The following is a 26,715-nucleotide window of genomic DNA, read 5'->3' as shown; positions in this document are numbered from 1 at the left end:
CACCCCAGGAGGAGATTGCCTCTTCTGTCCTGTCTCCTCTCATGTACCAGGTGCTGGGCATTCCTGCAGAATGGTCGGCGGAATGTCACTGAGCAGAGTGAGGCCTGTCATCGTGGCTCCCCCAGCATGTCAAACTTGGCAACACTTCACTCCTGAAAGTTGGAGCCAGGGTCTCTACTACAAATTTCAGGTCTGCACTAGATATTTTCTCCGGCATTGCTGGTCTCTCCCGTAAGCGGACCCAGTGTCCCTACGATCAGGAATTTACTGTTACCGCCTGGTTTCTAGTCGTACTTAAGCACAGGGGTTCTAATAACGAATCTCTCATTCTGTGAAGTGGATATTGTAATTTAGCACAAGCTACTCTGCAGCTCCCAAACATGGCTCCAATTGGGTCAGGTAGCTCAGTGTGGCTGAATTTTAGTGAATCACAGGGGTCTTCATCTAGTAGAGAGATACCTATGCTTGTTATGCTTCGTTTATCACTGCTATGGAAGCTGACGTGACTCATGTATACAGAAGCACTAAAGTTTTCCATTGCAAATTACGATCCTTTCAGAATAATTAGAGACCCATTCTAAAGTTTGCAAAGGCCTCATTTGCATGTTGCTGTCTCTGTCTGATTGTGTTGCCAATATTTTAAAATTAGGACAGGCTCCCTCTGCCCTAGCCCTGATCCCATGCCTAACTCTAGTTTTCTCTGCTGTCCATCATGCTGTCTCTAAGCTCATCTTGTCTCTAAGCCCATCTCCTGCTCTCAGCCCCATTCCCACGAAAATGATGACCATCCAACTTCCCTTCCTGGCCCCCATGTTGGCTGATTGTAAATTGTTCCCTCTCCTCAGGAAATGTGCCCGTTCCTTGATCAGTACGTTTCCAGTCCAACGAGGAAGGAAGCAGTGCTGGATCTAATTCTGGGGAGTAAGTGGAGCAAGTGGTGCATGTTTCAGTGGGAGAGCGTTTGAGAAACTGTAATTCCAATATCATTAGGGTTAGAGTAGTTATGAAAAAGGGCAATGAAAAATCAAATGTGACAATACTCAACTGGAGGAGGGTTAGTTTCAGTGAGTTGGAAAGGGATCTGGCTCAGGAGAATTGGAATTAAAGATTGGCTGGTAAAACAATAAATGAGCAAATGGAGGCCCTCCAAGACTATCTGGTTTGGGTACAGACTAGAGACATTTCCATGAGAGGGAAAGGAAGAGCATCCAAAGACAGAGCTCCCTGAATAACTAAAGATATAGAGATTAAAATGAAACAGAAACAATAGGCTTAATAATACAGTAGGGAATAAACTGAATACAGAAATTAAGATCAAGAAAGAAAGACTTGCATTTATATAGCGCCTTTCATGACCACTGGATGTCTCAAAGTGCTTTACAGCCAATGAATGTACAATCTAGTCACTGTTATAATGTGGGAAATGCAGCAGCCAATTTGCGCACAAGCAACTCCCACAAACAGCAATGTGATAATGACCAGATAATCTGATTTTTGTGATGTTGATTGAGGAATAAATATTGGCCAGGACACCGGTGGTAACTCCCCTATTCTTCTTCGAAATAGTGCCATGGGATCTTTTATGTCCACCTGAGAGGGGTTAACGTCTCATCCGAAAGACGGCACCTCCAACAGTGCAGCACTCCCTCAGCACTGCACTGGCATGTCAGCTGACATTTTTTATGTGGTCATGTCCCTGGAGGGGGATTTGTGTCCACAACTTCTGACTCAGAGGTCATGTGTTACCCACAGAGCCACAGCTGACACTATACAGAGGAGAACTGAAAAAGCTAATAAGAAGGGCAAAGAGAGTGTATGAGAATAGATTAGCAGGTACCATAAATGGGAACCCAAAAGAGTGCAAAAGCAAGGAAGTTATGCTGAACATTTATAAAAGACTGATTAAGTTCCAGCTGGAGTAGTGTGACCAATTCTGAGCACCACACTTTAGGAAGGATGTCAAGACCTTAGAGAGGGTGCAGGGAGATTTACTGGAATGGTGCTAGGGATGAAAGACTTCAGTTACGTGAAGAGACTTGGGAAGTTGAGGCTGTTCTCCTGAGAGCACAGAAGGTTAAGGTGAGATTTGGTAAAAGTGTTCAACATCATGAAGGGTTTTGGTAGAGTAAATGAGGAGAAGCTGTTTCCAGTGGCAGAAGGGTTGATATTCAGAGGACAGAGATTTAAAGTAATTAACAAATAACCAGAGGCGACATGAGGAAAACATGTTTTTACGCAGCGAGTGGTTATGATCTGGAACGCGCTGCCTGAAAGGGCAGTGGAGGCAGATTCAATAGTGTATTTCAAAAGGGAATGGAATAAATACTTGAAGTGGGAACATTTACAGGGTTATGGGGAAAGAGCGGGGGAGTGGGCCTAATTGGATCGCTCTTTCAAAGAGCCGGCACAGGTACGGTGGCCACCTTCTGTGCTGTATCATTCTCTGATTCCTTTCAAAACAGCCGTCATCAAGCAAGTAGCCCACGATCCTTCTGTCCTTATAAACCACTGCCCCAGCTCCAATTTCCTCTCTACAGTCCTTGAATGTTATTGCCTCCCAAATCCATGATCACCTTTCCCACTACTCATGCTTAAACCTATCCAATCAAGTTTCCGTTCCTGCCACAGCAATGCAATAGTCCTAATTAAAGTCACTCAACTCGCTGCAGCCTTTGACGCCATTTTTGTTCAACACCTCCCCTCCATTGCCCAACTCAGTGGGTCAACCTCGGCCTGTTCCACGCTTTCCTATCCGTTTTTTTTTCCTCCGCCACTATACTGTCTGGTGCTGCAGGAATAATGAAAGAACTTGCATTTCTATAGCGCCTTTCACCACCACAGCACATCCCAAACTGCTTTACAACCAATAGTCACTGTTGTAATGTAGGAAACACGGCAGCCATGTTGCGCACAGCAAACTCCCACAAACAGCAATGTGATCCAGGACTATATTTGCTGGACTTACTGTTTGTCAATATCAGTATTGGTGTTTCCCAGGCACAGGTTAGGGGAACAAAAGGCAGACTCCCTTTACATCAGGCCTCTTTGTGATTTGCAAGTGCTCCCTCGCATTGCTATATTACTGAGCAAGACCTGGCTATTCCGTGGCTTCCCAGCACAAAGGCACCCATCAGTGCTTGGTGCTCTGGCCTGCTCCTGAACCCCTGCAGACTGGAAGTTTTAATGGTTTTTTTTGTGGGGGGTGGGTGGGGGAGGCAACTCAATGATTTTTAAAGGAACGTCTGTCTCCGCCATGCCCCTCCCCTACACATGAGGGTGATTGGAAGACCCATGGAACTTTTGGCTGCTGATCTCCCTCAGTGGCCTGGGGTCTGTTCTCCACAGCCCAATGTGCAGTCACAGACCTGAGAGAGATAGAGCTTCACTCGCATTTGTTCCTGTGCTGTTTGGCACACGGCCCAGCCAGGGGGCTACAGGTGGGGAATGAGTCTGCTATGTCCGCTCAGTCACAACTGTCACCCGAGACATACTGCGCCTGCCGGGTATCCAGAGAGGAAATTCAACCCGAATGTGTATCTGTCTGTTGCGTGTTTTATGCAAATAGGAGGAGATTGGAAAAGCGTTGTTTTGTCAGTTACAAGGCTCAGTGGTAGCACTCTGGGCTCTGAGTCAGAAAGTTGTGGGTTCCAGCCCTGCTTCACACACTTGAGCATATAATGCAGGCTGACACTCCAGTGCAGAACTGAGGCAAGTTCCACCTTTCGGGTGAAACATCTGCCCTCTCAGGTGGACGTAAAAGACCCCATGGGACTATTTCGAAGAAAAGCAGGGGAGTTCTTCCCGGTGTCTTCTCCCCGGTATCCTGGCCAATTTTTACCCCTCAACCAAAACCACCAAAAACAGATTAACTAGTCATTTAGCTCATTGATGTTTGTGGGAGCTTGCTGTGCACAAATTGCCGACTGTATTTTCCTACATTACAGTGAATACACTTCAAAAGTACATAATTGGCTGTAAAGTGCTTTAGGACGTTGTGAAAGATGCTATATAATTCTAAGTTTGATCCTTTTTACTTTTCTCAGACACTTTGTAAGGCTGTCTACTGAACAGAAGCACACACAGGGCAGTGTCATTACAAACACATTTATTAAATGGTACCATGAAATAATTACAGGGCCAGACAGTGTGAGACAGCTGAGGTGACAGAGGGTGACGCTGGTTCGACTCTCACGCTGGGATATTAATGGGACGACGTCTTTATTCAGAAATCTTTGACAATCCTTTTCTTGGAAGAGTTAGGTGCTGTGTGTGACATGATTTCATCGTGTGTGAGTGACATAGTGGTGCATTCATCCTGTTTACGTCGCGGGTTTGCCAACAGACAAAAAACACAAGGCTGAGAAAAGCTTTTAATTTCGGCACTGCACTTTTAATCCTTCAATCATTTTACACTTGCACAAACCTGCAAGTTGTACAGCACAGCGAGTGCGAGCCAAGCCCCTTGTCAGATTTCCGAAAATTAGCCACATTTTCTGAACAAAATTAATGCAATTTATAAAAACTTCCAAAAGGTTGTCAGTATAATAAAATTGCACATGGGACTAATGCCTCCTACCAGATTCTAGTGCCAAATGATTGCTTGAGTGAAAGGTTTAAACAGACCCGCTGACCTGTCACCGACATACCGTTAAGTGGTGCACCCTGGAGCTGTACACTGTTAAATGGCTGCAATCTACGTGCAGGTCTATTTTCTTCCCGTGTTGAAAGTATTCAGGTTTCACCAGCAGACGCCAGTGCCAGTTTGTGTACTCGAGCTCCTGACCTCCGCTCTGGGACGCTGAGATTGGCAGGAACCTGCACCTCTACTGGAGAAGCTTGAAGATAATGTTGGCAGCTCAGAGTGCTTCGCTGGAATATTTGTAAAAATGTTTTTACAACCATTAGTGCGCTTCTCAAATCAGCTCTGGGGAAGGCAGATTTTCGAACTTTCCTCACCCACTCTCATGTGCTCTGAAAGCACTGGTCAGATCCAGAACTCAGCCTTATGTGGCTCAACACCGATGATGTTACCTGCCCAAGAGAGATTACCAGCTGTGATGTAGGCTCACACACTGGGAACTAGGCTGAAAATTCATCGTTTACTTATTTTCTCTTTTCTTGCAAACTCATTGTCCTGGGGTGCAGCGCCGGGTGCATTAGCTGCCTTCTGTTACCTCACCCAAGTGCCCATTATTATAAGGCAGCAGGCCATTCAACCTTGAGGTGCATCAAGGCCATGTTTGGTCTTGTCCACACACATGCCTTTTCCAGCAGGATCAGGGGAGGGACGCCTGGCACATTTGAACCCAGCAGTGCTGAGATCTGGCAGCAATCAGCTAACTCAGTCCAGACCAGAGAGCCTCCTGGTCCAAATGATTCACTGGGGAAATTCGTTACCCGTCTGGTGCAGCTGACAGGAGACTTCCATCTCATCAGTTTGGGGTGGATTCAAATTCTGGTCCAGAGGGTAAAGGGATCATTCCTCTGAGAGAAAGGGAGGAGACCTACATCCCATTGGAACTTAAACATCTTCGTGGTAATTGTGAGCATCTTTTAATGAACAGCTTTCCATGATGGTTCAAGGAAGGAACATCAAGTGGAGCCCCCACATTGCCAAATCATCCGAGGCCCTAAATGTACACATTATTATGTTGTGTCTATTGATGCACCAAACTGCAGGTGCAGATTTCTTTTGCAGCAGACCATATATCCCTCCCCTTTCTGAGGGCTGTTTATTTCCTGATTACATATATAAGCGCAGACCCACACAACAGATTGAATTCTAACTCAGGAGCTATCCTTAGTCCAAAGGAATCCGTTAAGGAGAGTAGATTCCATTTCCCATGTTGCAGTGTTATTCTGATAAACGCAACGCCGATTTGCTGAGGAATAATACACTCCAAGCCAGCCACTTCTAAAATCTGCTGAAACCTCAAAGTGAATGGGGTTATCATCAAATCATTTATGCAAAGAGCCCAAGAATGATCCCTGCAAGATACCTCTTGCAAGTGGTCTCCCAGCAGAGAATGGGACTGACTTCCTCTGTCAGAAAGCTAGCTGGCTGTAGTTTGTAGTGCAAAGCACATCATGGAACCCTGTGTACATGTTCCACCGACATGAACGAGTAACACATTGTCACATTTAAACATCTTACATCATTCTTCTCCACATAGTTCAAGGAACACACAGCCAAGTGAGAGCTCAAATCAACACAGAATACAATACAAATTAAATTAGTTTACAAATATATAAAAGATGATTTTAAAACTACTTTCATTACAGGAATGTTATATATTTACAAGGATTCTTCAGAATTAAAAGATTTTAACCATTTCCATTTGTTACAAGATATTAGAATCAAAATCGTTCACAATGAACTTTGCCGTATGCTATTTCTATAAAATAAAAATTCAACCATTGGATTTCTAGCCATAAATTATCGGGATGATCGCTCAATGATTTGATCTTTAGGAGAAGGAGAAAGTAACCCTCACAGCGGCTGAGCAGCACTACAGTTCTGCATTGGACACCCAGCAGACAAGTGCGATGGTAAGTCACGCACAGCAGGAACCACCTTCCATCCACTTACTTCATGTGAACTGTTAGCCTGACTCTATGTAGTGCGTGTGGCAGCAGGAAGAAGCTCACCACTTCTGGCCTCTTGTGCATCATGACTTCTGTCATCCCACCATCGGCAGCTGTGCCTTCAGCAGGCAAGGTCCCAAGCTCTGGAACTCCCTCCCTAAACCTCTCCACCTCTGTCCTCCTTTAAGGCACTCCTTAAAACCTACCTCTTTGACCAAGCTTTTGGTCACTTGTCCTAATATCTTCTTATGTGTCTTGCGTTCAAATGTTGTTTGATTACGCTCCTGTGAAGCACTTTGGGACATTTGTTTAATGTTAAATGCTCTATGTAAATGAAAATTGTTGCATCTTAACAGAAATTGAAATGACAGACTTTCTTGCCTTTTGGGCTGGTGATCAAATTGTTGCTTTCATTTTTTGGGGAAAATACTTTGCTCACTCCTTCCTATATGACTGCCACACATCTGTCTGCACAGCAGACACACACACCCAACAGCGCCCTGTGAATATTGGTTTTCAGGATTTCTATTTGCTGGGATTCTGAGGGTCTCGGTCATTTCTGGGCAACAAGAGGGTGGGTGGCAGTCATTAAACAAATGGAAAGGGTTAGTGACCAGCATTATTACTGTTTGATTTTTCTATACATATAAATAATAACAACCATGTTGGCATCTTTTTGATGAGGTGGAAATCATTTCCACGGTGATCTCCAAGAATTCATATTATTGGTCATTGTCTCTCCAACCTCGAGCATTCTTTCCAAATTTATAGACCAATCTGCGGCCGTCCACTCGCTCCAGGATCTCCCGTTTATAATAGTACCTGTCACACAAAATGGCCATATCAAGTAGTGCAGCGGTCTTAGTGTCATACACACTGGATATAGAATTGTACAGTGATCGAAGGTGAATCATTTCTTCAACCTGCACTAATAACTTCACAGTCATTCATTTCAACAGGAACTGGAGGGAATCCATTCAGTCGGCATTTGTACTGATGAAAAAGTAATATAACAAGAATAAAAGCCCGAAGTATTCAATGCAGTGCTAGTTTGGGTGTGGGACGGAGGGGTGTTTGTGATCCACTTTGCCATACAATTCAACACTTCCCATTGGGGCTTGGATGGTTACAGCATTAGGCAGACTTGTATATCTTTGGCTTTGAGCGTGCACAGGCTTTGCCTGGATTCTTCCAGCACATATGCCTCCTTTCTGTGCTGTAGGATTCTATGATTCTATGAAATGTTGGAGGGAATTTGGTTACATCAAGATCGGTCAATATCTATAGTGCAGCCATTATATTCTATTGGCGGGAGTTGGAGAGGGAGATTTCAACTTCAAGAATGTCCTGTTGACTGAAGCTTTAGGAAGCACTGCCTTTTACATGAGTAATTTCCACATTACCTTGATGATAATTCCAGTGCCCAGTTGGACTGTGCTACACTGTCCTTTCCGAATACACCATCTATAATCTGTGCCCCAGATACAGCTGACTGTACAGCTCCATCACCATTTCTACACTTAGGAGGGGAAGGAGGAACATCTCCGTGCGCTCTAGTCTGTCCTGGAGTCACAGAGACCATTATCTCTCATCTCCTCCCACTCCGCACCCCCATAAAAGACATTGATGGAAAATGAGAGGGAAATTCCAAGTGATGTGGATAGAAACTTGTTGGCTTGTGATCTAATTGTATGAATTAAAATGTAATAACTCACTGGTAATGGTGACAATGGATTATTGAAGCCATAATTCAGTGTAATAAAGATATCTCGTTAAGTATAGAAGATTAAGGGGTGATCTAATTGAGCTGTTTATGATTATTAAAAGATTGGATAGGGTAAAACTATTTCCTCTGGTGGGGGAGTCCAGAACAAACCTTAAAGTTAAAGCTAGACCATTCAAGGGTGATGTCAGGAACCACGTTTTCACACAAAGAATAGTGGAAATTTGAAACGATCTCCCCCAAAAAGCTGTTGAGGCTGAGGGTCAATTGAAACTTTAAAACTGAGATTGACAGATTTTTGTCTGGCAAGGGTATTAATGGTTACGGAACCAAGCTGGGTAAATGGAGTGAGGATACAGATCAGCCAATAACTCATTGAATGACGGAACAGATTTGAGGGGCTGAATGGCCTACTCCTAGTCCTATGTTCCTAATAAAAAACGATTGAAAGATATGTGAAGGTTTAGACATTAAGCAACTATCACTGATATTCTTTGCACTGTTGGTAACATCTAAAACATTGCTTCAGTTGTACTTCCTCACTGTTAGTGTGAACCAAATAAATGTTCATCATTTATTAGTGGCACCAGCCTCAGCTCCATCACCAACCTTGCTGCCATCTCGGATTGATTCCAGTATGGAACCTTGGCTACCTGTTCAGCCCCAAGCTCAGCTTTCTCTCCACATCCTAACAGCTACTGGGACCACGTTCTTTCACCTCCGAAACATCAGCCATCTGTATTCCTGAAACCCTAATCCATGCCTTAGTGACCTTGGATCCTCCAACATTCTCCTCTCTGACCTTTCCACCTTCACCTTCCATAAACTATTAGCATTGTTGTGCATGACCTCACCCAGACTAGTGCCACCACTGTCATTAACCCCAGACCTTGCTAGGCTCCACTGGGTTTCTGTGGTCCATTGAATCTACTTTAAGACCTCTGCCCTCGCCTTCAAACCCCTCCATGTCATGGCCCCTGCCTACTTCCACAATCTCTTCCAATCTTCTGGCTCCGACCTACTGCTAAATTACCGCTCCCTCCACTCCTCTTTTGGTTGCTGACCTTTCAGCCATCTTGCTGTTGCCCCCTGGAACTCACTCAGCATATCTATCTTGCCACCTCTCTCTCTGCTTTCAAAAGTCTTGTGTAGATTCTCTTCTATCTTCATGCTTTTGTCCACAACTAACCCCTCACCCCTTTTTCTCCTCCTGCTCTGATATCTGTGGAGTGCTGCAGAGTTACAGGTTCTTGTTATTTAAAAAAAACTACTTAAACCCAGGTTCAATATGCCGAATAGAATTTGTAACCGGTAGAAATTCTGTAGAAGTGGCATAAAGGAGGAAAGCTGCAATTTCAATTATTTGTTAAATACACATCCTGAACATATTGATAAATATGTCTTTATTGGAGTAACATAGTATGCATGACTGCAAAATGAAAGCTCAACTATAATTTGAAACATGTCTGTCACAGATACACATTAAACTTTAATCTTGATAAAGTTCATACAAGACCATATAATAAGTCTCTAAGTTCAGTTGGAGATGCATGACTTCCACCAGCTAGCAGGACAAGGGCATCAGGTGCCTGGGAATGTCATCCTCTCCACGTTCCCCTCCAAGTCACACACCATCCTGAGTTGGACATATATCGCTGTTTCTTCATCATCGCTGGGTAAAAATCCTGGAACTCCCTTCCTAACAGCTCTGTGGGAGCACGTTGCCTGCAGTGGTTCAATTATAAGGCCCACTACCACCTTCTCAAGGGCAACTAATGATGGGAAATAAATGCCGGACTTGCTAGCAATGCCCACAATCTCAAGAAGGAATTAAAAAAAAATTGATCATCATTATTCATATTTCATTTGAATCGTATGTTTTTAGGTAGTACATAGTAGATCCAGATTTCTTGTGTTTATTTTTGACCATATCATGCAGTGAAGAAAATGTTCTAATTTTATAACTAGCTAATGACTGCAACCTAATCTGCTTATGAATCTTTTCTAAAATCAGCTTTATGTATTTCACAACCAATTTGCAAACAATGACAGGATTATTCGGGTTTGGAGTTTCATTTCATAGAACAATGGATTTTATAAAATATAAATTGGGTTCTGTAATGTGTACGGTGTGCTAAAGCAGCATGTGATGGTGTCACACCAGAAGATCGTAGTTTAGTCTTAATCTCATCCTGTACATGGAAACTGAGCTAATCCTGGCAACTGCCGTGTGGGCGTTGTGAAATGTTCCCATTGATAAACCTCCCCTCTCCTTCCCTTTACGGTTTGTACTATCCACTTCTATCTCAGTGGTGGGGACATTGTGAGATCTTCCCTTTCATAAACCTTACCGATGATAGCTCTGACCTGGAGGAAGTATTCATGTTTTGATTTGACTGTGCAGCCTAAGATTGCTGCACAGGTTCATGTTTGATGGGTGGTGGGGGGGGAGTTCTCAGAGCAGTGCCAGTCCTGGGCAAAGAGCACACAGCGTTTTCACTAACATTACAGCAATTTTCACTCAGACCTACTTCCTGCTGAAGGGAGAAAATGGCGTCTGGTTCCGAGACTGTGGTGAATGCACCAGTGACCTGAGCATTGCATTGTTGGTGGTGGTGCTGACCCCACATTGAATATCAGGGCTAGGTGTAGGGGGTTCTGATCGCTAAAATGAATACGTACGAAGAGACAAACTTGGTGCAGGAATCTCCTACCTCATTGCTCGGCTCAGCTTCTCGTACGTCATACTGCTGTTGTTTTTCTTCTTCCCCCAGAGCTGAGCAACAGCTTCGGACCTGAGGAAACGAAAAACTCCTTCAGATCTGTCCTCCCACTTTATAAGTCCAGGGTTCTTGTCTGAGTCCAGGAGGATATCGCGAATAAACTCCCACAGGTGCGTCCCTCGAGGACCTGAACAGAAAAGTACACAGAATAACTGAAAGAACGAAAGACTTGCATTTATATAGCGCCTTTCACCACCTCCGACCATCCCAAAGTGCTTTACAGCCAATTAAATACTTTTGAAGTATACTGTTGTAAATGTCGGAAACGCACTGACAAAAGATCTTACAAACAGCAATGAAATAACTGGCCGAATCATGTGCCTTAGATGTTGCTTGAGGATAAATATTGACCAGGAAGAGAGCAGGATCTACTTTTGTAAAGTCTCCTGAGGTAACATTTGAAAACCAAATTGTGATTTGGAATGGTTGTGTGTCAGAAAGTCGTATGTTCACTTCCAGGACTTGCCTTCAGATCGAAGTCACACATAAAGGGAGCGATTGCCTCTGCTCTCTGGTGGCAATTAGGGTCAATAAAGACAAATGAGTTTTGAGTCAGCATATGCAACTGCAAGTAGTAATGCGGTTGGTTTTAAATGCCAGGACATAAAAAGAAGTTAATTACAATTCCATTATTAAGCCTTTGTGAGGGACAACATGTTAAACACTACATTTTAATTAGGCAGAGAGAGTTCGACTAGACACTTGGAGGAAAGATCAACTTGTGACTTAGAATCCTGAATGGACTGAAATTTTCCATATTCGCCTGGCTTGGCCTAGCCCAGCCTGGATCACGATGTTATAATCTGCAGCTTGCATACCACTCCTGGCCTAGCAACATTAATTTTGAAACAATTCAATATATTAATTATCCAATCTCCTCACAAATGTTTAAATTATTGCAAGATCCAGATGAAGCGATTACCATGATCCATGATCCAGGACCCACTAAGGTTGGAAGTAATAATTGAAGGGATAAGATGGGGCTGATTCTTCTCTGCTTTCCGCTTGGGGGATGCTGTTCTTGGACAGCAGCCAGAGAGCCCCAGAGCTGTTGGCCATTAGGAACAAGGGAGCAGGAGTAGGCCATACAGTCCCTCAAGCTTCTTCCGCCATTCAATGAGATCATGGCTGATCTAAAAAACCTAACTCCATTTACCCGCCTTTGGCTCATATCCCTTCATAGCTTTGGTTGACAAAAAAGTTATCAATCTCCGATTTAAAATGAACAATTGACCTAGCATCAACTGCCATTTGCAGAAGAGAGTTCCAAACTTCTACCATCCTTTGTGTATAAAAGTGCTTCTTAATTTCACTCCTGAAAGATCTAGCTCTAATTTATAGGCTATGTCTCCTCATCCTCGACTCCCCAACCAGCAGAAATAGTTTTTTTCCTACCTACCCCTTAATATCCTGAAAACTTTGATCAACTCACCCCTTAACCCTCTAAATTCCAGGGAATACAACACTAGTTTGGGTAATCTCCCCATGTAATTTAACCCTTGGGTGTCCGGGTATCATTCTGGCAAACCTACACTGCACTCCCTCCACGGCCAATATATCCTTCCTAAGGTGTGGGGCCTAGAACTGACACAGTACTCCAGGTGTGGTCTCACCAGGGCTTTGAATAACTAAAGCATAACTTCTACCCCCTTGTATGCTAGTCCTCTAGATATAAAAGCAAGCTGCTGCAAATCTGTCAGGCTGTGGCAGTGGTGGATTTTAATCTCTCACCTCTGGGCACGTGGTCCCTCCCAAGGTGTGTTCCTGCACAGGGGCATGTCGGGACAAAGTAAATCACCTTTAATATGGTGGTTCAGAGTAAGTGGAGGGCAATTCAGAGGCTCTTCAGCAGGCTTTGGGGAAGGGAGAGCAGCATTGGTTAGCTTGGGTTTAAATGCCTGTAGATTACAGGAGGAAGGAAAGATTAAAGGAGGTAAGGGGTTCTACACTCGAGATCCAAGAAAAGAATTATTTTGAGTGGAGAATTGCGTATTGCATTTTGGAGGAAGGGCACAGTTGAACATTTGCGTGTTAATGCAAAATAATTATTCAAATCATTTTTTACCCATTTCATAGCGTAGTTGCAGCTCCTCTGTGCAGCATGGAACTATAATCGTTTGCCCAGGGTGCTTATCAAAAATAAAATCAGGAACTTCAGCAGTGTAGCTGCCTGGCCTTTGGTTTGTGAACAGTTAAAAACACTGACACATAATCAGCTGGAGGACACGGTGGTTGTAACAAACAAGTTTAGCAACTATAATAAAGGTTGTGGGTTAAAGCCCGACTCCAGAGACTTAAGCACAAAATCTAGGCTGGCACTAGGGAGGCACCGTCTTTCGGATGAGATGTTAAACCGAGGCCCCATCTGCCCTCTCAGGTGGACGTAAAAGATCACATGACCCTATCCGAAGTACAGCAGGGGAGTTATCTCCGGTGTCCTGGCCAGTATTTATCCTCAACCAACATCACTAAAACACAGATTATCTGGTCATTATCACAATGCTGTTCATGAAAGCTTGCTGTGCTCAAATTGGCTGCCGCATAGCCTACATTACAGAAAGACTACACTTCAAAAGTACCTAATTGGCTGTGAAGTATTTTGGGACATCCTGAGGTCGTGAAAGGCATTATGTAAATGCAAGTCTTTCTTTTCTCAAAAATCCAACTTGACATATGGCTCTCATCACATAGTGTGTATTAAAGAGTTGGTGATTCTTGCTTTATTAAAATGGTATCTGTTCTGTCCAGTATCTAAAGCCTTTCCTATGTAACTTACTTGGTGACATGGAAGTGTCCCAATCGTACCATTTGAAACTGAATCACAGTACTTAATATCCTTCTCCTCCTCCCATGTCTGCAAAATTCATATTTGACATTTTTGGCCGGGGTATGACTGTGTTTAACTGGTTTCACTTTAATCCTCAGGCCCTAATTCAGCAATCTGGCTCATTGAAAACTGATGAAATACATTACACAACCTGTCCCACTTAACTAGACAAACATGATGGGTGTTTTTTTTTGTGTTTTTTTTTGTGTTTTTTTTTGGGGGGGGGCATTAAAACCATATATTTTACAAATGCCCCCTATAAAAGAGGAGGGGGACACTAAAACTGACAATTAAAACAAATTAAACTTTAAAACATATAAAATCAAATTAAAATTTGGTCGCTGGGGGTAACGATGCACTCCAGTCCCTCCGGCGCCCACCTCTCGCGGAAGGCCATGAGCGTACCGGTGGACACCGCGTGCTCCATCTCTAGGGATACCTTGGCCCGGATGTAGGCGCGGAAGAGAGGCAGGCAGTCGGGCTGAACGACCCCCTCGACCACCCGCTGCCTGGACAGGCTGATGGCATCCTTGGCCGTGCCCAGGAGCAGTCCTACAAGGAGGCCTTCGGACCTACCCGCTGCCCTCCGCACAGGGTGCCCAAAGATCAGGAGTGTGGGACTGAAGTGAAACCAGAAATTGAGGAGCAGCCCCTTTAAATAATGGAACAGGGGCTGCAACCTCGTACATTCAATAAAAACGTGGAACACTGACTCTTCCAGACCGCAGAAATTGCAGGCGGTCTGGGAGCCCGTGAACCGACTTTAAAATTTATTGCACGGGACTGCTCCGTGCACCACCCTCCAGGCCATGTCCTGATAAATAGTGGGAGGACTCCCGCATAGAGTGCACTCCATTGGGGACCCCCGCCTCCTCCGGATGGCAAGATGGTGCACCATGACGTGTCCGGACGGCAGACGAGGATGGCAAGGTTGAAAGTGTGCAGGAGCAGCCAACATGATGGGTGTTGATGCCAATTCAATTAGCAGGTGCAATAAAATCAATATATGCCCACAGACATATCACCGCTCTTTAAAAATAATTAAGTATGTGAAGCGCAGGTGTTGTTTCAAAATGATCAGAGACTTTTTAAAAACAAGATTAATATTAAGCAGTTTATGTAACGCTCCAGTCCTCACTGGGGCCTGAAGTAGGACACTCTAATTGAAGATGTATGTTATACATGTCAGCTGCACTGGTCAAGCACTATGCCTGTGTGAGGCAGACATGAAGGAATTGAAGTTCCAAGTCCGGCCTTTTGCAGTAGGATGGGACTTCTGCCTAGGATTGCTAACCCTCCCTGATTGTCCTGCAGTCTCCCGGAATTAAAGATTAATCACCCAGATGCTCCTGCAAATACTGAGGGGGGATAGAAAATCATAGGGACATTTTCTTCTCGAGTTTTGCTCTGGTTAAACTCACAACAAACAGCAGGGTCCCAACACGACCAGGATTGATTCAAACCATAAAATGGATAGAGCAGTTTCTAGAGTGCATGGCATTGTGGGTATTATAGTCACCATTGTTGACTGATTGACATATTGGATCATCAGTGACAGAAGTGTGGTAGTTGGAGGCAGGAAATCATGTGACAGAAGCTCCTAGAATACCAGAGCTGGCAATCCTACTAGTCCAGTCAGTGATCCTACCAGAAACCATAGGGTCAGCTGGATTATTATTGCTGGATGGGACCATAGCACAAATACCACCTGCAATTGGTATACTGGCCCTAGGAGGCCCAGGAAGTTCATGGGGATACAGGAAGTAAATACGAGAATGCAGCTGCAAGGTTTAAAGCTGGGCTGTTCTTAAAGTAGAACCAGGAGGAGGCGAGCGGAAGAAAGGACTCCAATAAGAACAAATTAAAGGAGAGATGAGAACTTCTGAGCGAGTGTTATAAATAGTCTTCTTACTGAAATGAGGCATGTGGGCAGGGGAGAGGGGGTGTGCCATAAGGGGAGTGGGTGACAAGGGGCCTGCCAACACAGCAGGCAGGACCATGTGAAAGGAGGTGACAGGCATTGAGTGGCAACTCTCCAGGGCCCTCCTCCAATGCAGGGAGAAGTTTACTTGAGCTTACAAGGTCAGCAAAAGTAAGCTGAAGGCATAAATGTTAAGGTATAAATGTAAGTCTTTCTAATACTCCTTCACATGGAAGATGTCAATTATTTGACCGTCGAATCCTGAAGTGCAAGAATGACCATTAAAGCCTCATTTTCTCAATGGGACCATAAAGGAGACGATAATAATTCCTTAATAGTTGTCTGTTCCTGAAAGTAACAGGTTTCCATTTCTATGCAGGACCAATTGCTCCATGATTGAGGTGAGCAATGAGCGACAGGAGGAGGGACAGGTCTGTCTATTAAACAAGCCACAGGAGGATGCTAAGGAGATATCGGCATACCACTCTGCAGAGATAATAGCGGAAGCATTCATGGGAGGGCTTGTGTGGGGAGCGTTGTTGAGATAGAGAAAGAAAACCACAGCTGCCCGAAATTCAAAGTATGAAGAGACCCTTACAGTAGCGGACAGTAAGGAATCGCAGTGCTGGTCTCTGTCTTTTTGGCTCTGCGGGAGCTGGCAGCAAGAAAGTAAAAGCAGATAGAAAGACCGACAGCAGGTCTGGCAGCAGAGCTTTACCCATACCCTCAATCACCCTCTTACTCACACACCAGTCCAGACTGACTCACTGAGGGTGACAGAGTTTAGATGAGGAGTGGGCATTGGGTGATGCACAGCACAGGAGGAAGCCAGAGAGCGTGATAGTGGAAGTGGGCAATGTTGTTCACGAAGGAAAAGGCAACTCCAGCCATGAGAAGAAGGATGCTCACAGAGCAGCAAACTCACATCAAGACGCCGCAACGTATGTCGGAAAATGAGTGGCAGACGGCAGGGATGGTGACCAAGATCCAGCACCATCCTTTGCAGCAATACCAGAGAGGGCTTATCAACAGTGCCGAGCACCCTGGTGTGAGTGGCAGCTCCAGGAGCCTCAACTCATGGTCCACAAAACACAAAGGCCCAGAGGCCCATCACCTCCAAAAGTGTATTCTCTGACACGTGGCATTCAGGCCTTGGATGGTGTAATGGAGAGAATGTAGAGTGCATTATATATAAAATATAGGATTACAAAATCTCTGGGGCACCATTTCATAGGCAAAATAGAAGTTATTTTGCTTGATCAGTAGCAACCAAAATCCTAATTCTATGTGAGTAGAGCAAGAGATGGCTCTGAGGATTCTGCCCACCCCCGGACAGCAGCACCAGAGAGTTAATTCCCCTCGCATGCCTTCATATGTGGAAAGAAGTTAAAAGACCAAGGCTGCCGAGATTCCAAGCCCGGTCCGTCTCAGGTCCATCCCAGGACTCTGGCCCTGAAGACGAACCATCTCTGTCCCAAGAGGCTCCTAGACATGTTGTGCAGCAGTCCATGTCTCGGACCTCAGATCTTTGGGTGCCAATTTGAAGCAGTGTTCGAGTAGATCAAAGAAAAAGCAGAATGTCACAAAGTGGGTGCACAGTAGTTATTCTGAGCAGTTTAACATTTTTCACATGCACAAACTTTTGAAATTGTTGCAGTTTGACAAACTTGGATAATGTTCAAGATTGCCACTGGCATTGAAACAAGGTATTTGTGGCCTTAGGGTCTTCATACGATTTCTGCTTTTAGAATCCGAACACAGAAGGAGGCTATTCAGCCCATTGTGCCTGTGCCGACTCTGAAAGAGCTCGCCAATGATTCCCGCTGCCCTACTCTTTCCCCACAGCCTTGGAAACTTTTCTTTTTTTAAATAAGTATCCAATTCCCTATTGAAAGTTACTATTGAATCTGCTTCCACCACCCTTCCAGGCAGTGCATTCCAGACCAGAACCACTCATCTGATCTCCCACCTAGCTTTGTTGCCAATTATTTTACATCTGCGTCCTCTGGCTACCGATCCTCCTGCCAGTGGAAACAGATTTAATAGAGTAAGCTGTGTTTTGAGGAACTGGCTGGGGAAAATCAGCAGAGGTGAAATGACAAAAACAGGATTGCAGAATGCTGAGGGACTCCCAAATGTTATATTTTATAGAAATGTTCTAAACAGAAAACAATCCTGGGAGAAACTTTGAAATGAAGCTGGAAACCTCAAAAATATTTCGGCACTATTTTTTGTCAATAACAATCCAAAGTAAAGTTAAGAGTCTCTGGGTTAGAAATTGTCCCCCATCCCAAATGGGGTAGATAATTTGAATTAAATAAATATTCTTCGCCCGAATCCACGGGGGGAAATTGGCCTCTTTCATTTTATCAATTCGTTGCGGCGGTATTTGGGGTGTCCGATGGCGGAAGTGCGTCGGGAGTGGCGCGGAAAGCAGGCGGTGTCATCAGCGCCGAGCTGACGGCTAGCAAGGCCCCTCTCCTTCAATTAAAGGGGAGGGCCGCTGCGAGCTCTGCGTCCACTTTAGTGGCGCCCATTGGGCCACCAGTGAGGGCCAGCGGCCCGGCACCCAACAGGGGGCTGCTGGCCCGCCCAGACCCGTGGCTGCCATTGACGGGCCGACTTCAGAGTCAGCCGACAATTAAAATAAAATGGCGGCCCCCGGCAGTGCGCCCTTCCCTTTAAGGGTAGGCACGCCGCCCAGCCACTGGCAGCTTCCCGCCGGGAAAAGCAATCGGGGGTACGGTGTGGCGGCGGCACCCAGGCCAGCCCCCGGTCGGAAAGATTTACCGCCCCATTACCGTCTCTTAGAGGGGGACAATTTTGGCCGCGCAATGTAACTGCACAAATAAACACAGCAATTGACCATTACGATTCCAGCATCAGCCTTCTTCAGTTGCTGGTCAAAGATATCCCTGTTTTATGACAGCATAAATTAGATTGGAGGTTTGGACAGTGAAACAGGATTTAAGGATATCTAGACAGGGTTAGATGGAATAAGGTGGAAGTTGGCTTATGTGGAGCATAAACACCAGCATAGACCCATTGGAACAAATGATTTGTTTCTGTGCTATAAATTCTACATAATTCTATGTAATTTAGGACAGATGACATCATCCTGGCAGAAACTCATCACTTGCATGGCTGCAACTTAGCCTCGGTAAGGCACATATTCCACTGCTCCTTACTCCCAGAGGAATTTAGATTAGAACTTAAATGGGGCATAAAGCCTCTGGATTCTCTCTCCCCCACATTCGCAGCCCGTCCCCAGATAGATCTTCTGAGTTACCAGAGAAACCATTGGAATTTTTGGGTCTAGAGTTTCTGGAAACTGCTTAATGTTTAGAAAGGCACACTGCCAGTGTTCCAGAACATGTCTCGCAATTTCTAAAGAATGTTTAGAAACTGTGCACATGCCTCTTCGTAACACAGCTTTATCACATTTCAGCCTCCGTTAAACTGCTATTTATTGGTGTCCCATTGGGTTATCTACTCCCTAATTTTTTTTATTCGTTCTGGGATGTGGATGTCGCTGGCAAGGCCGGCATTTATTGCCCATCACTAATTGCCCTTTGGAAGGTGATGGTGAGCTGCCTTCCTGAACCGCTGCAGTCCGTGAGATGAAGGTGCTCCCACAGTGCTGTTAGGAATGGAGTTCCAGGATTTTGACCCAGCGACGATGAGGAAATGGTAATATACTTCCAAGTCAGGATGGTGTGTGACTTGGAGGAGAATTAGAGGTGCTGGTTCTCCCCTGCTCCTGCTGCCCTTGTCCTTCTAGATGGCAGAGGTCGCAGGTTTGGGAGGTGCTGCCGAAGAAGCCATGGCGAGTTGCTGCAGCACATCTTGTAGATGGTTCACACTGCAGCAACTGTGGTGAAGGGAGTGAATGTTTAATGTGGTGGATGGGGTGTCAATCAAGTGGGCTTCTTTGTCCTGGATGATGTTGAGCTTCTAGTGTTTTGTTGGAGCTGCACTCATCCAGGCAAGTGGGCAGTATTCCATCACACTCCTGACTTGTGCCTTGTAGATGGTGGAAAAGCTTTGGGGAGTCAGGAGGTGAGACACTCACCACAGAATACCCAGCCTCTGACCTGCTCTTGTTGCCACAATATTTATGTGGCTGGTCCAGTTAAGTTTCTGGTCAATGGTGACCCCCAGTATATTGACATTGGGGGATTCGGCGATGATAATGCCGTTGAATATCAAGGGGAGGTGGTTAGACTCTTGCTTGTTGGAGATGGTCATTGACCGGTACTTGTGTGGCGCTAATGTTACTTGCCATTTATCAGCCCAAGCCTGAATGTCATCCAGATCTTGCTGCATGTGGGCATGGGCTGCTTCATTATCTGAGGAGTTGCGAATTGAACTGAACACTGTGCAATCATCAGCGAACATCCCCACTTCTGACCTTATGATGGAGGGAACGTCATTGATGAAGCAGCTGAAGATGGTTGGGCCAAGGACACTGCCCTGAGGAACCACAATTGTCACTACTACCAATGCTGTCATGGACAGATGCATCTGCGACAGGTAGATTGGTGAGGATGAGGTCAAATAGGTTTTTCCCTCATGTTAGTTCTGTCACCACCTGCTGCAGTTCTTCAGGACTCGACCAGTAGTGTTCCCGAGCCACTCTTGGTGATGGACATTGAAGTCCCCCATCCAGAGTACATTCTATGCCCTTTCTACCCTCAGTGCTTCTTTCAATTGGTGTTCAACATGGAGAAGTACTGATTCATCAGCTGAGGGAGGGCAGTAGGTGGTAATCAGCAGGAGGTTTCCTTGCCCAGGCTTGAGCTGAAGTCATGAGACTTCATGGGGTCTGGAGTCAATGTCGAGGACTCCTAGGGCCAGTCAACCCGGACCCCCCCCCCCCCCGCCGCCCCCCTGACTGTGTACCACTGTGCCGCCACCTTGGGTTGGTGTGTCCTGCCAGTGGGACAGGACATACCCAGGGATGGTGATGGAGGAGTCTGGGAGAATGGCTGAAAGGTATGACTATGCTTGACTAGTCTGTGGGACAGCTCTCCCAATTTTGGCACAAGTCCCCAGATGTTAGCAGCAGGAGTTTGCAGGGTCGACTGGGATGGGTGTGACGTTGTTGTGTCCGAAGCCAGTGCCGAGCTTGATGCCGGGTGGTCCATCCGGTTTTATTCTTCCTATTTTTTCTGTTAGCTATTTTTTGCAACTGAATGGCTTGCCAGGCCATTTCAGAGGGCAGTTAAGAGTCAACCACATTGCTGTGGGTCTGGAGTCACATATAGGCCAGACTGGGTAAGGACGGCAGATTTCCTTCCCTCAAGGACATTAGTGAACAGATGGGTTTTTCCGACAATCCGGTAGTTTCATGGTCACCATTACTGATACTGGCTTTTTAAAAATTCCAGATTTATTTAATTAATTGAATTTCAATTCCACAGCTGGCATGGTGCGATTTAAACCCATGTCTCCAGATTATTAGTTCCGGCCTATGGATTACTAGTCCTGTAACTTAACCACTGTGCTACCGTTCCCGATGTGGTTGCCTTTGCAGCAGGTGGCCCAATCTGCATGATCACAAATTCTGGTTTACATAAACGAACAATTGACTACCCAGCGCAGGTTAGAGAGAAGAGTGGTTCCGGAATAACAACGTGCATTTGTATAGTGCCTTCAATATAGTGAAACGTCCTAAGGCACTTCACAGGAGTGTTGACACCGAGACATACAAGGAGATGTTAGGACAGGTGATCAAAAGCTTGGTCAAAGTGATAGGTTTTAATTAGCATCTTTACAGGAGTAGAGAGGTGGAGAGGTTTAGGGAGGAAATTCCAGAGTTCCAGAGCCTAGGCAGCTGAAGGCACGGTCACTATTGGTGGAGCGATGAAAATTGGGGACGCTTTAGAGGGCAGAATTGGAGGAGTGCAGAGATCTTGTAGGGTTGTAGGGCTGGTGGAGGTTACAGAGTCAGGGAGGGGCAAAGCTATAGAAGGATTTCAAATTAAGGGCAAGAATTTTAAAATTGAGGAGTTGCCAGACTCGGAGCCAATGTAGGTCAGTGAGACCAGGGCTGATGGGTGAGTGGGACTTGGTGAGATGGGGAGCAGAGGTTGGATGAGCTGAGATTATGGAAGCTGTGAGGCTGGCCAACCTGGGGTGATGCTGATGAACAGTTCATGGCCTCAGCCAGACATTCTTCACAAGATCACAGCCTCATCAACCACACCAATACACTGCTACCCCAGCCCAGATGGCCAGGAAGTGACCGGTGCCACTAGTTGTGCTGAAACTGCTGTGAGGAGCTACACTGAGAATGGTCCCAGGAGCAATTACCCTCAGATTTCTCACATTTTCTCTGTGGGATGTATCAGTCAGTGTCTGATGAACCCATTCAATAATCGGGCATTTTGAAATAGAGATTCTTCTACTTAATTGTATTGTGTACTGTTTTGGTCTCCTTACCCAAGGAAGGATATATTTGCCTTTGAGGGAGTGCAATTAAGGTTCACCAGACTGATTCCTGGGATGGGGGGATTTCCCTATGAGGAGCGATTGAGTAGACTAGGCCTATATTCTCTAGCATTTAGAAGAATGAGATGTAATCTCATTGAAACATACAAAATTCTTTCAGGGCTTGACAGGCTAGGTGCAGGGAGGATGTTTCCTCTGGCTGAGGAATCTAGAACCAGGGGTCACAGTCTCAGTATAAGAGGGTGCCTATTTAGGATTGAGATGAGGAGAAACTTCTTCAATCAGAGGGTGGTGAATCTTTGGAATTCTCTACCCCAGAGGCCTGTGGATGCTCAGCCTTTGAGTATATTCAAGGCAGAGATTGATAGTTTTGGGTATTAAGGGAATCAAGGGATATGGGGATAGTGCAGGAAAATGGAGTTGAGGTAGAAGATCAGCCATGATCTTACTGAATGGCAGAGCAGGCTCGAGGGGCCGAATGGCCTACTCCTAATTCTTATGTTCTTAAAGAATGGTTCCATTTTAGGCATTTACTTACTGCTCTTTTTTCCATTTGAATTCTGGGACTGGACGTGCTTTTTCTTATCTTGAGAATCTAAAAGGACAGAGAGGACAATAGGCAGCACTGTCATTGTTTGAATTATTTTTCAAATCGATAATCCCGAGCTGCAGCCTAACGATTGTGAATAATGAAGAACCAGCCTGAGGCCGTTCCAGCCCGGCGATATTTAATCTTCAGACTTTGGGGTTGACCAAGGCTCCTGCTGCGGGCAAGTCCGGGCCTATGGAAATGATGATGTCAGCCTGATTTTCACAATGACTTAGGGCGAGGCGAGGCCTGACCTGCCAGAGAGCCCTGGTGGGAAGCAGTGGAGGGGCCAAGGTAAGTCCGACTTTTATATTCATCGGAGGATCAGGAAGAAAGCCTTGCGTTTCCTCGTACCCCCTCTCCCACCCTCACCGGCATCTGTTTGGGATCTCGGTACAACCCCCACCACCCAGCATTTACTTCACGCCAGGGCCCCTTCCCTTTGGCCCCAGGCAGCGGCTGTCTCTCGCTCCAGCTCACACTCCTGCCCTCGGCCTCAACATCATTCCTGCCGGCTTCCAGCTGGACACTGAGGTCAATTATTCCAATGTGGACCTTAAGTTATAACCAGCCAGCTCTCACTGCTTTCCTAACTGCAGATGAAGAAGAGATTTCACAATCAAACCAATCAGTGTCCTGAAGTGGTATTACCTGGAGCGTCCCAAGGGTCAGTCTTTGCCGCAATCGCTGCCCTCCCCACCTCGCTACCGTCAGCACCATCTGAAACAAAGAGGAGAAGACAGGATTTCAGTCTGAGTGCCAAGCCTTGCAGGATGGAGAACCAGAAATAAGATATGCTCTCCAAACAATAAATAAGGCCATACTTTCATAGTTACTTTCAAACACATATTCATCTTCCTTCCATGCATTGTTGACAGTTGACAAATCTGAAAAAGGCCCAAAAAAGTGATTGATGTAGGAACAAAGCATATATATTGTGATCCAGTGTCCTAGCCCTTTTACTCCATATTTGCTTACAGTCTTTTATCATTGGGCGAAGTGTGGAAATGCTTTGCGAGTATCTGATCATCTTTAATGTAATCCATAATTTAACTGAACAAACAAGGTTTAACCATGACGCTATTTAGTCAAATAGCCATGGTAGGACATTTGCAAATAAGTCAGACTTGAACCTGAAACTGTGTTGTTTTAATTTGGAACATGTTGCATTGCAATCTGTAGCACAACATTGTTGTATTAAGTAGCATTGCATTGTATTATGTTGCACTGGGCCCCATTTTAAGAACCAAGTCGTTATTGTTTTTAACACATATAGAGGAAGACAAATAGAATACTGAACTAAACAGGCAAAAAAAAAGTACGAAACTATACAGTGCTCTGGTTCGACTGCAATTTGAATACTTTGCCCAGTTTGGACATCGAGACACATGAAACATTTCAAGCCCAGGCTGATCCCTTGTATCAGAGGGCTGAGTTATCAGGCAAGAATAGAGAAAGTTGGGCTTTTTAGCTTTGAAAGGAAGTGAATGAGAAGGGACCTAAGAGAGTTAACTGTACAGTAAAGGTGAATCAAGAGCATCATTTCAAACTGAACCAAGTTCAAACTAAGAAAAGGCAAATTTAAGACTGATTTTCAGATATTCCTCACACAAAAGGGTAAATTCTCCAATCCCACTGTCCCAGTGCTGAGCTGTGTTTGGAAAGAACTGAGATCGGAGAATTGGTGTGACAGCGTTGTAGCCCAACGCACTTTCCCTTTAGGTATGGCTCTCCGCTGGGTCGTAAGGTCACTGATGGGTGATCAACACATAGGATTCATTTCTGGGAGGAGTAGGGGAGACAAAAACCTGGAATCATTTAAGAGACAGCTGGATGCGGTGATGGGCGGGACTGTTGTATTCTGGGTAGTGGTTAGAATGGCCTGAATTTTCTTCCTCATCTACATCTACCTTATGGTTTTCTGACATGCAGCATGAATGAATCCGATAATGTAAGTATTCATCTAGTGAGCTGACTACATAACCTATGAGCAGTAAATGATGCACATTCTCTTGTCACTTGTGCATCGAACAACTTACTGAGTTTTGTTTCGGCAGTAGGTCGGTGCAGCAGGATTAGCAGTGATACAAAGATTTATATTTTTGGTATGTGCTTGCTGCTAATGTATTGTCACCCAAGAGATTGCTGGGTTCCTGTGCGTAGCAAGCAAAAAGGGTTGACTAGTAGGTGCTGCAAGCCATTCATCATAGATGTTATTGGTGACCCAGTTGGAGAGGTAAGAGCAGTACATGGCTGATAATAGTGCCAGAAATAGAGGTCTAAAGATCTAATGGTGGTCAGTGCATGGCAACAGGCAGTGAGCTCTGACAGGCTGATAGGAACATAGGACAAGGGGTAGGCCATTCAGTCCCTCCAGCCTGTCCTGCCATTCAGGGAGATCATGGCTAATCTGTATCCTAACTCCATCCACCTGCCTTGGATCCATATCCTTTTATACCCGTGGCTAGCAGAAATCTGTCAATCTCAGATTTAAAATAATTAAGTGAGTGAGCATCTATTGCTTTTTGTGGGAGAGGGTTCCACATTTCTACCACCCTTTGCATGAAGAAGTGTTTCCTAACTTCTCTCCTGAATGGCCTGGCCCCTAAGCTTTAGGTTATGTCCCCTTGTCCTGGACTGCCTTACAAATGGAAAAAGTTTATTTTTATCTACTCTATCAATTCCTTTCAATATTCTAAAAACCTCAATCAAATCACCCCTTGATAACATTCTGGTGAATCTGGGTTTCACTCCTTCCAAGGCCAGGATATCCTTTCTATGGTGTGGTGCCCAGAACTGTACATATCATTCCAGATGTGGTCTAACTAGGGTTTGTATGGCTGGAGCAAAACTTCCCTTATTATTCCAGCTCTCCAGTTATAAAGGCTAACATTCCATTAGTTTTGTTGATTTTGTTTTGTACTCGACTATATTTTAGTGTTCCCCTAAATCTCTTTGGACCTCCAGTGTTCCTAGCTTTTCACTAGTTGGGGGGGAGGAAGAAGAGGAGGGGAGGGGGGAGGAAGAAGAGAAGGAGGGAGGGGCAGGAAGAAGAGGGAGGAGGGAGGTGAGATTAGGTTTCCGTCAGTGAGAAAGAAGTGCGTATTGAGAGAAGTTGATGAGAGGTTCAGTGAGGGTTGAAGGGGGATTAGTGAGTGAGAGAAAGACTGAGCTCAGTGGGAGAGAGACTGTGCTAACAGGCGTATTGTGTGATCTTGCTTTGTGTAATGTGCATTGAAAGAAGGTGTTTGGAAATTGGATTGTAAAGGAAATAAAGGCTCCAAGACGGTAAGACCTTGTAACACGATAGAGAAAAGGCCCGAAGATGGTGTGGCCTCTAGCACCCTATGCTCTGTCTTCTACTGCCGAGCCAATCTTCTAATTTGCCTTCTGGATGCTAATATAAACTATCCAGAGGCATTCCTCTGTCAACTACTTAAGTTACTTCCTGAAAAAAATTATATTAGGTTTGTTAAAGCTAACCTATTACAAATCTATGTTGGCTCTCTCTAATCAGCTCAAATTTCTCTAAGTGCAGAGTCACTCTGACCTTAATTATAGATTGCAGTAACTTTTCCAGAACAAACATTAGACGAACAAGTCTATAATTTCCTAATTTTTCTGTCTCACCTTTCTTAAATAATGGAGTTACATTTGCAGTTTTCCAATCTAAAGAGCAGTTCCTGAATTAAGAGAGCTTGGGAAGATTATGGCTAAAGCATCTGCAATGTGCTCATCTCCTTCCCTTAAAACCCTGGGGTGGAGACCATCTATTCCTGGGGGTTTGTCCGTCGTTAGCGCCATTATTTTTTTCTAATACTGTTTCCTTGCTCA

The 26,715-nt window shown here is 45.0% G+C and overlaps 1 protein-coding gene across 3 annotated transcripts in view; it reads right to left on the bottom strand.

Moving 5' to 3' along the window:
• Positions 1-6,386: 6,386 nt before the first annotated feature.
• Positions 6,387-26,715, bottom strand: part of LOC139279963 (ETS homologous factor-like) — a 225,238-nt gene continuing 204,909 nt past the window's right edge. Inside the window, exons 5-9 of one of the 3 annotated variants that reach the window (XM_070899326.1) lie at positions 23,706-23,768; positions 23,533-23,601; positions 22,831-22,887; positions 11,023-11,218; positions 6,387-7,407 (exon numbers count right to left, since the gene is read on the bottom strand). In XM_070899326.1, the coding sequence (XP_070755427.1) occupies positions 7,308-7,407; positions 11,023-11,218; positions 22,831-22,887; positions 23,533-23,601; positions 23,706-23,768 (485 nt within the window). In that variant the 3' untranslated portion in view covers positions 6,387-7,307. Of the gene's footprint in view, positions 7,408-10,990; positions 11,219-22,830; positions 22,888-23,532; positions 23,602-23,705; positions 23,769-26,715 lie in introns of all 3 variants that reach the window. The other 2 variants (XM_070899328.1, XM_070899327.1) reach the window with 2 other exon arrangements.

Source organism: Pristiophorus japonicus, chromosome 14, assembly GCF_044704955.1.
Source record: "Pristiophorus japonicus isolate sPriJap1 chromosome 14, sPriJap1.hap1, whole genome shotgun sequence".
Taxonomy (NCBI): domain Eukaryota; kingdom Metazoa; phylum Chordata; class Chondrichthyes; family Pristiophoridae; genus Pristiophorus; species Pristiophorus japonicus.
The sequence above is the reverse complement of the archived record's forward strand: the minus strand, read 5'-3'. Positions and strand labels throughout refer to the sequence as shown.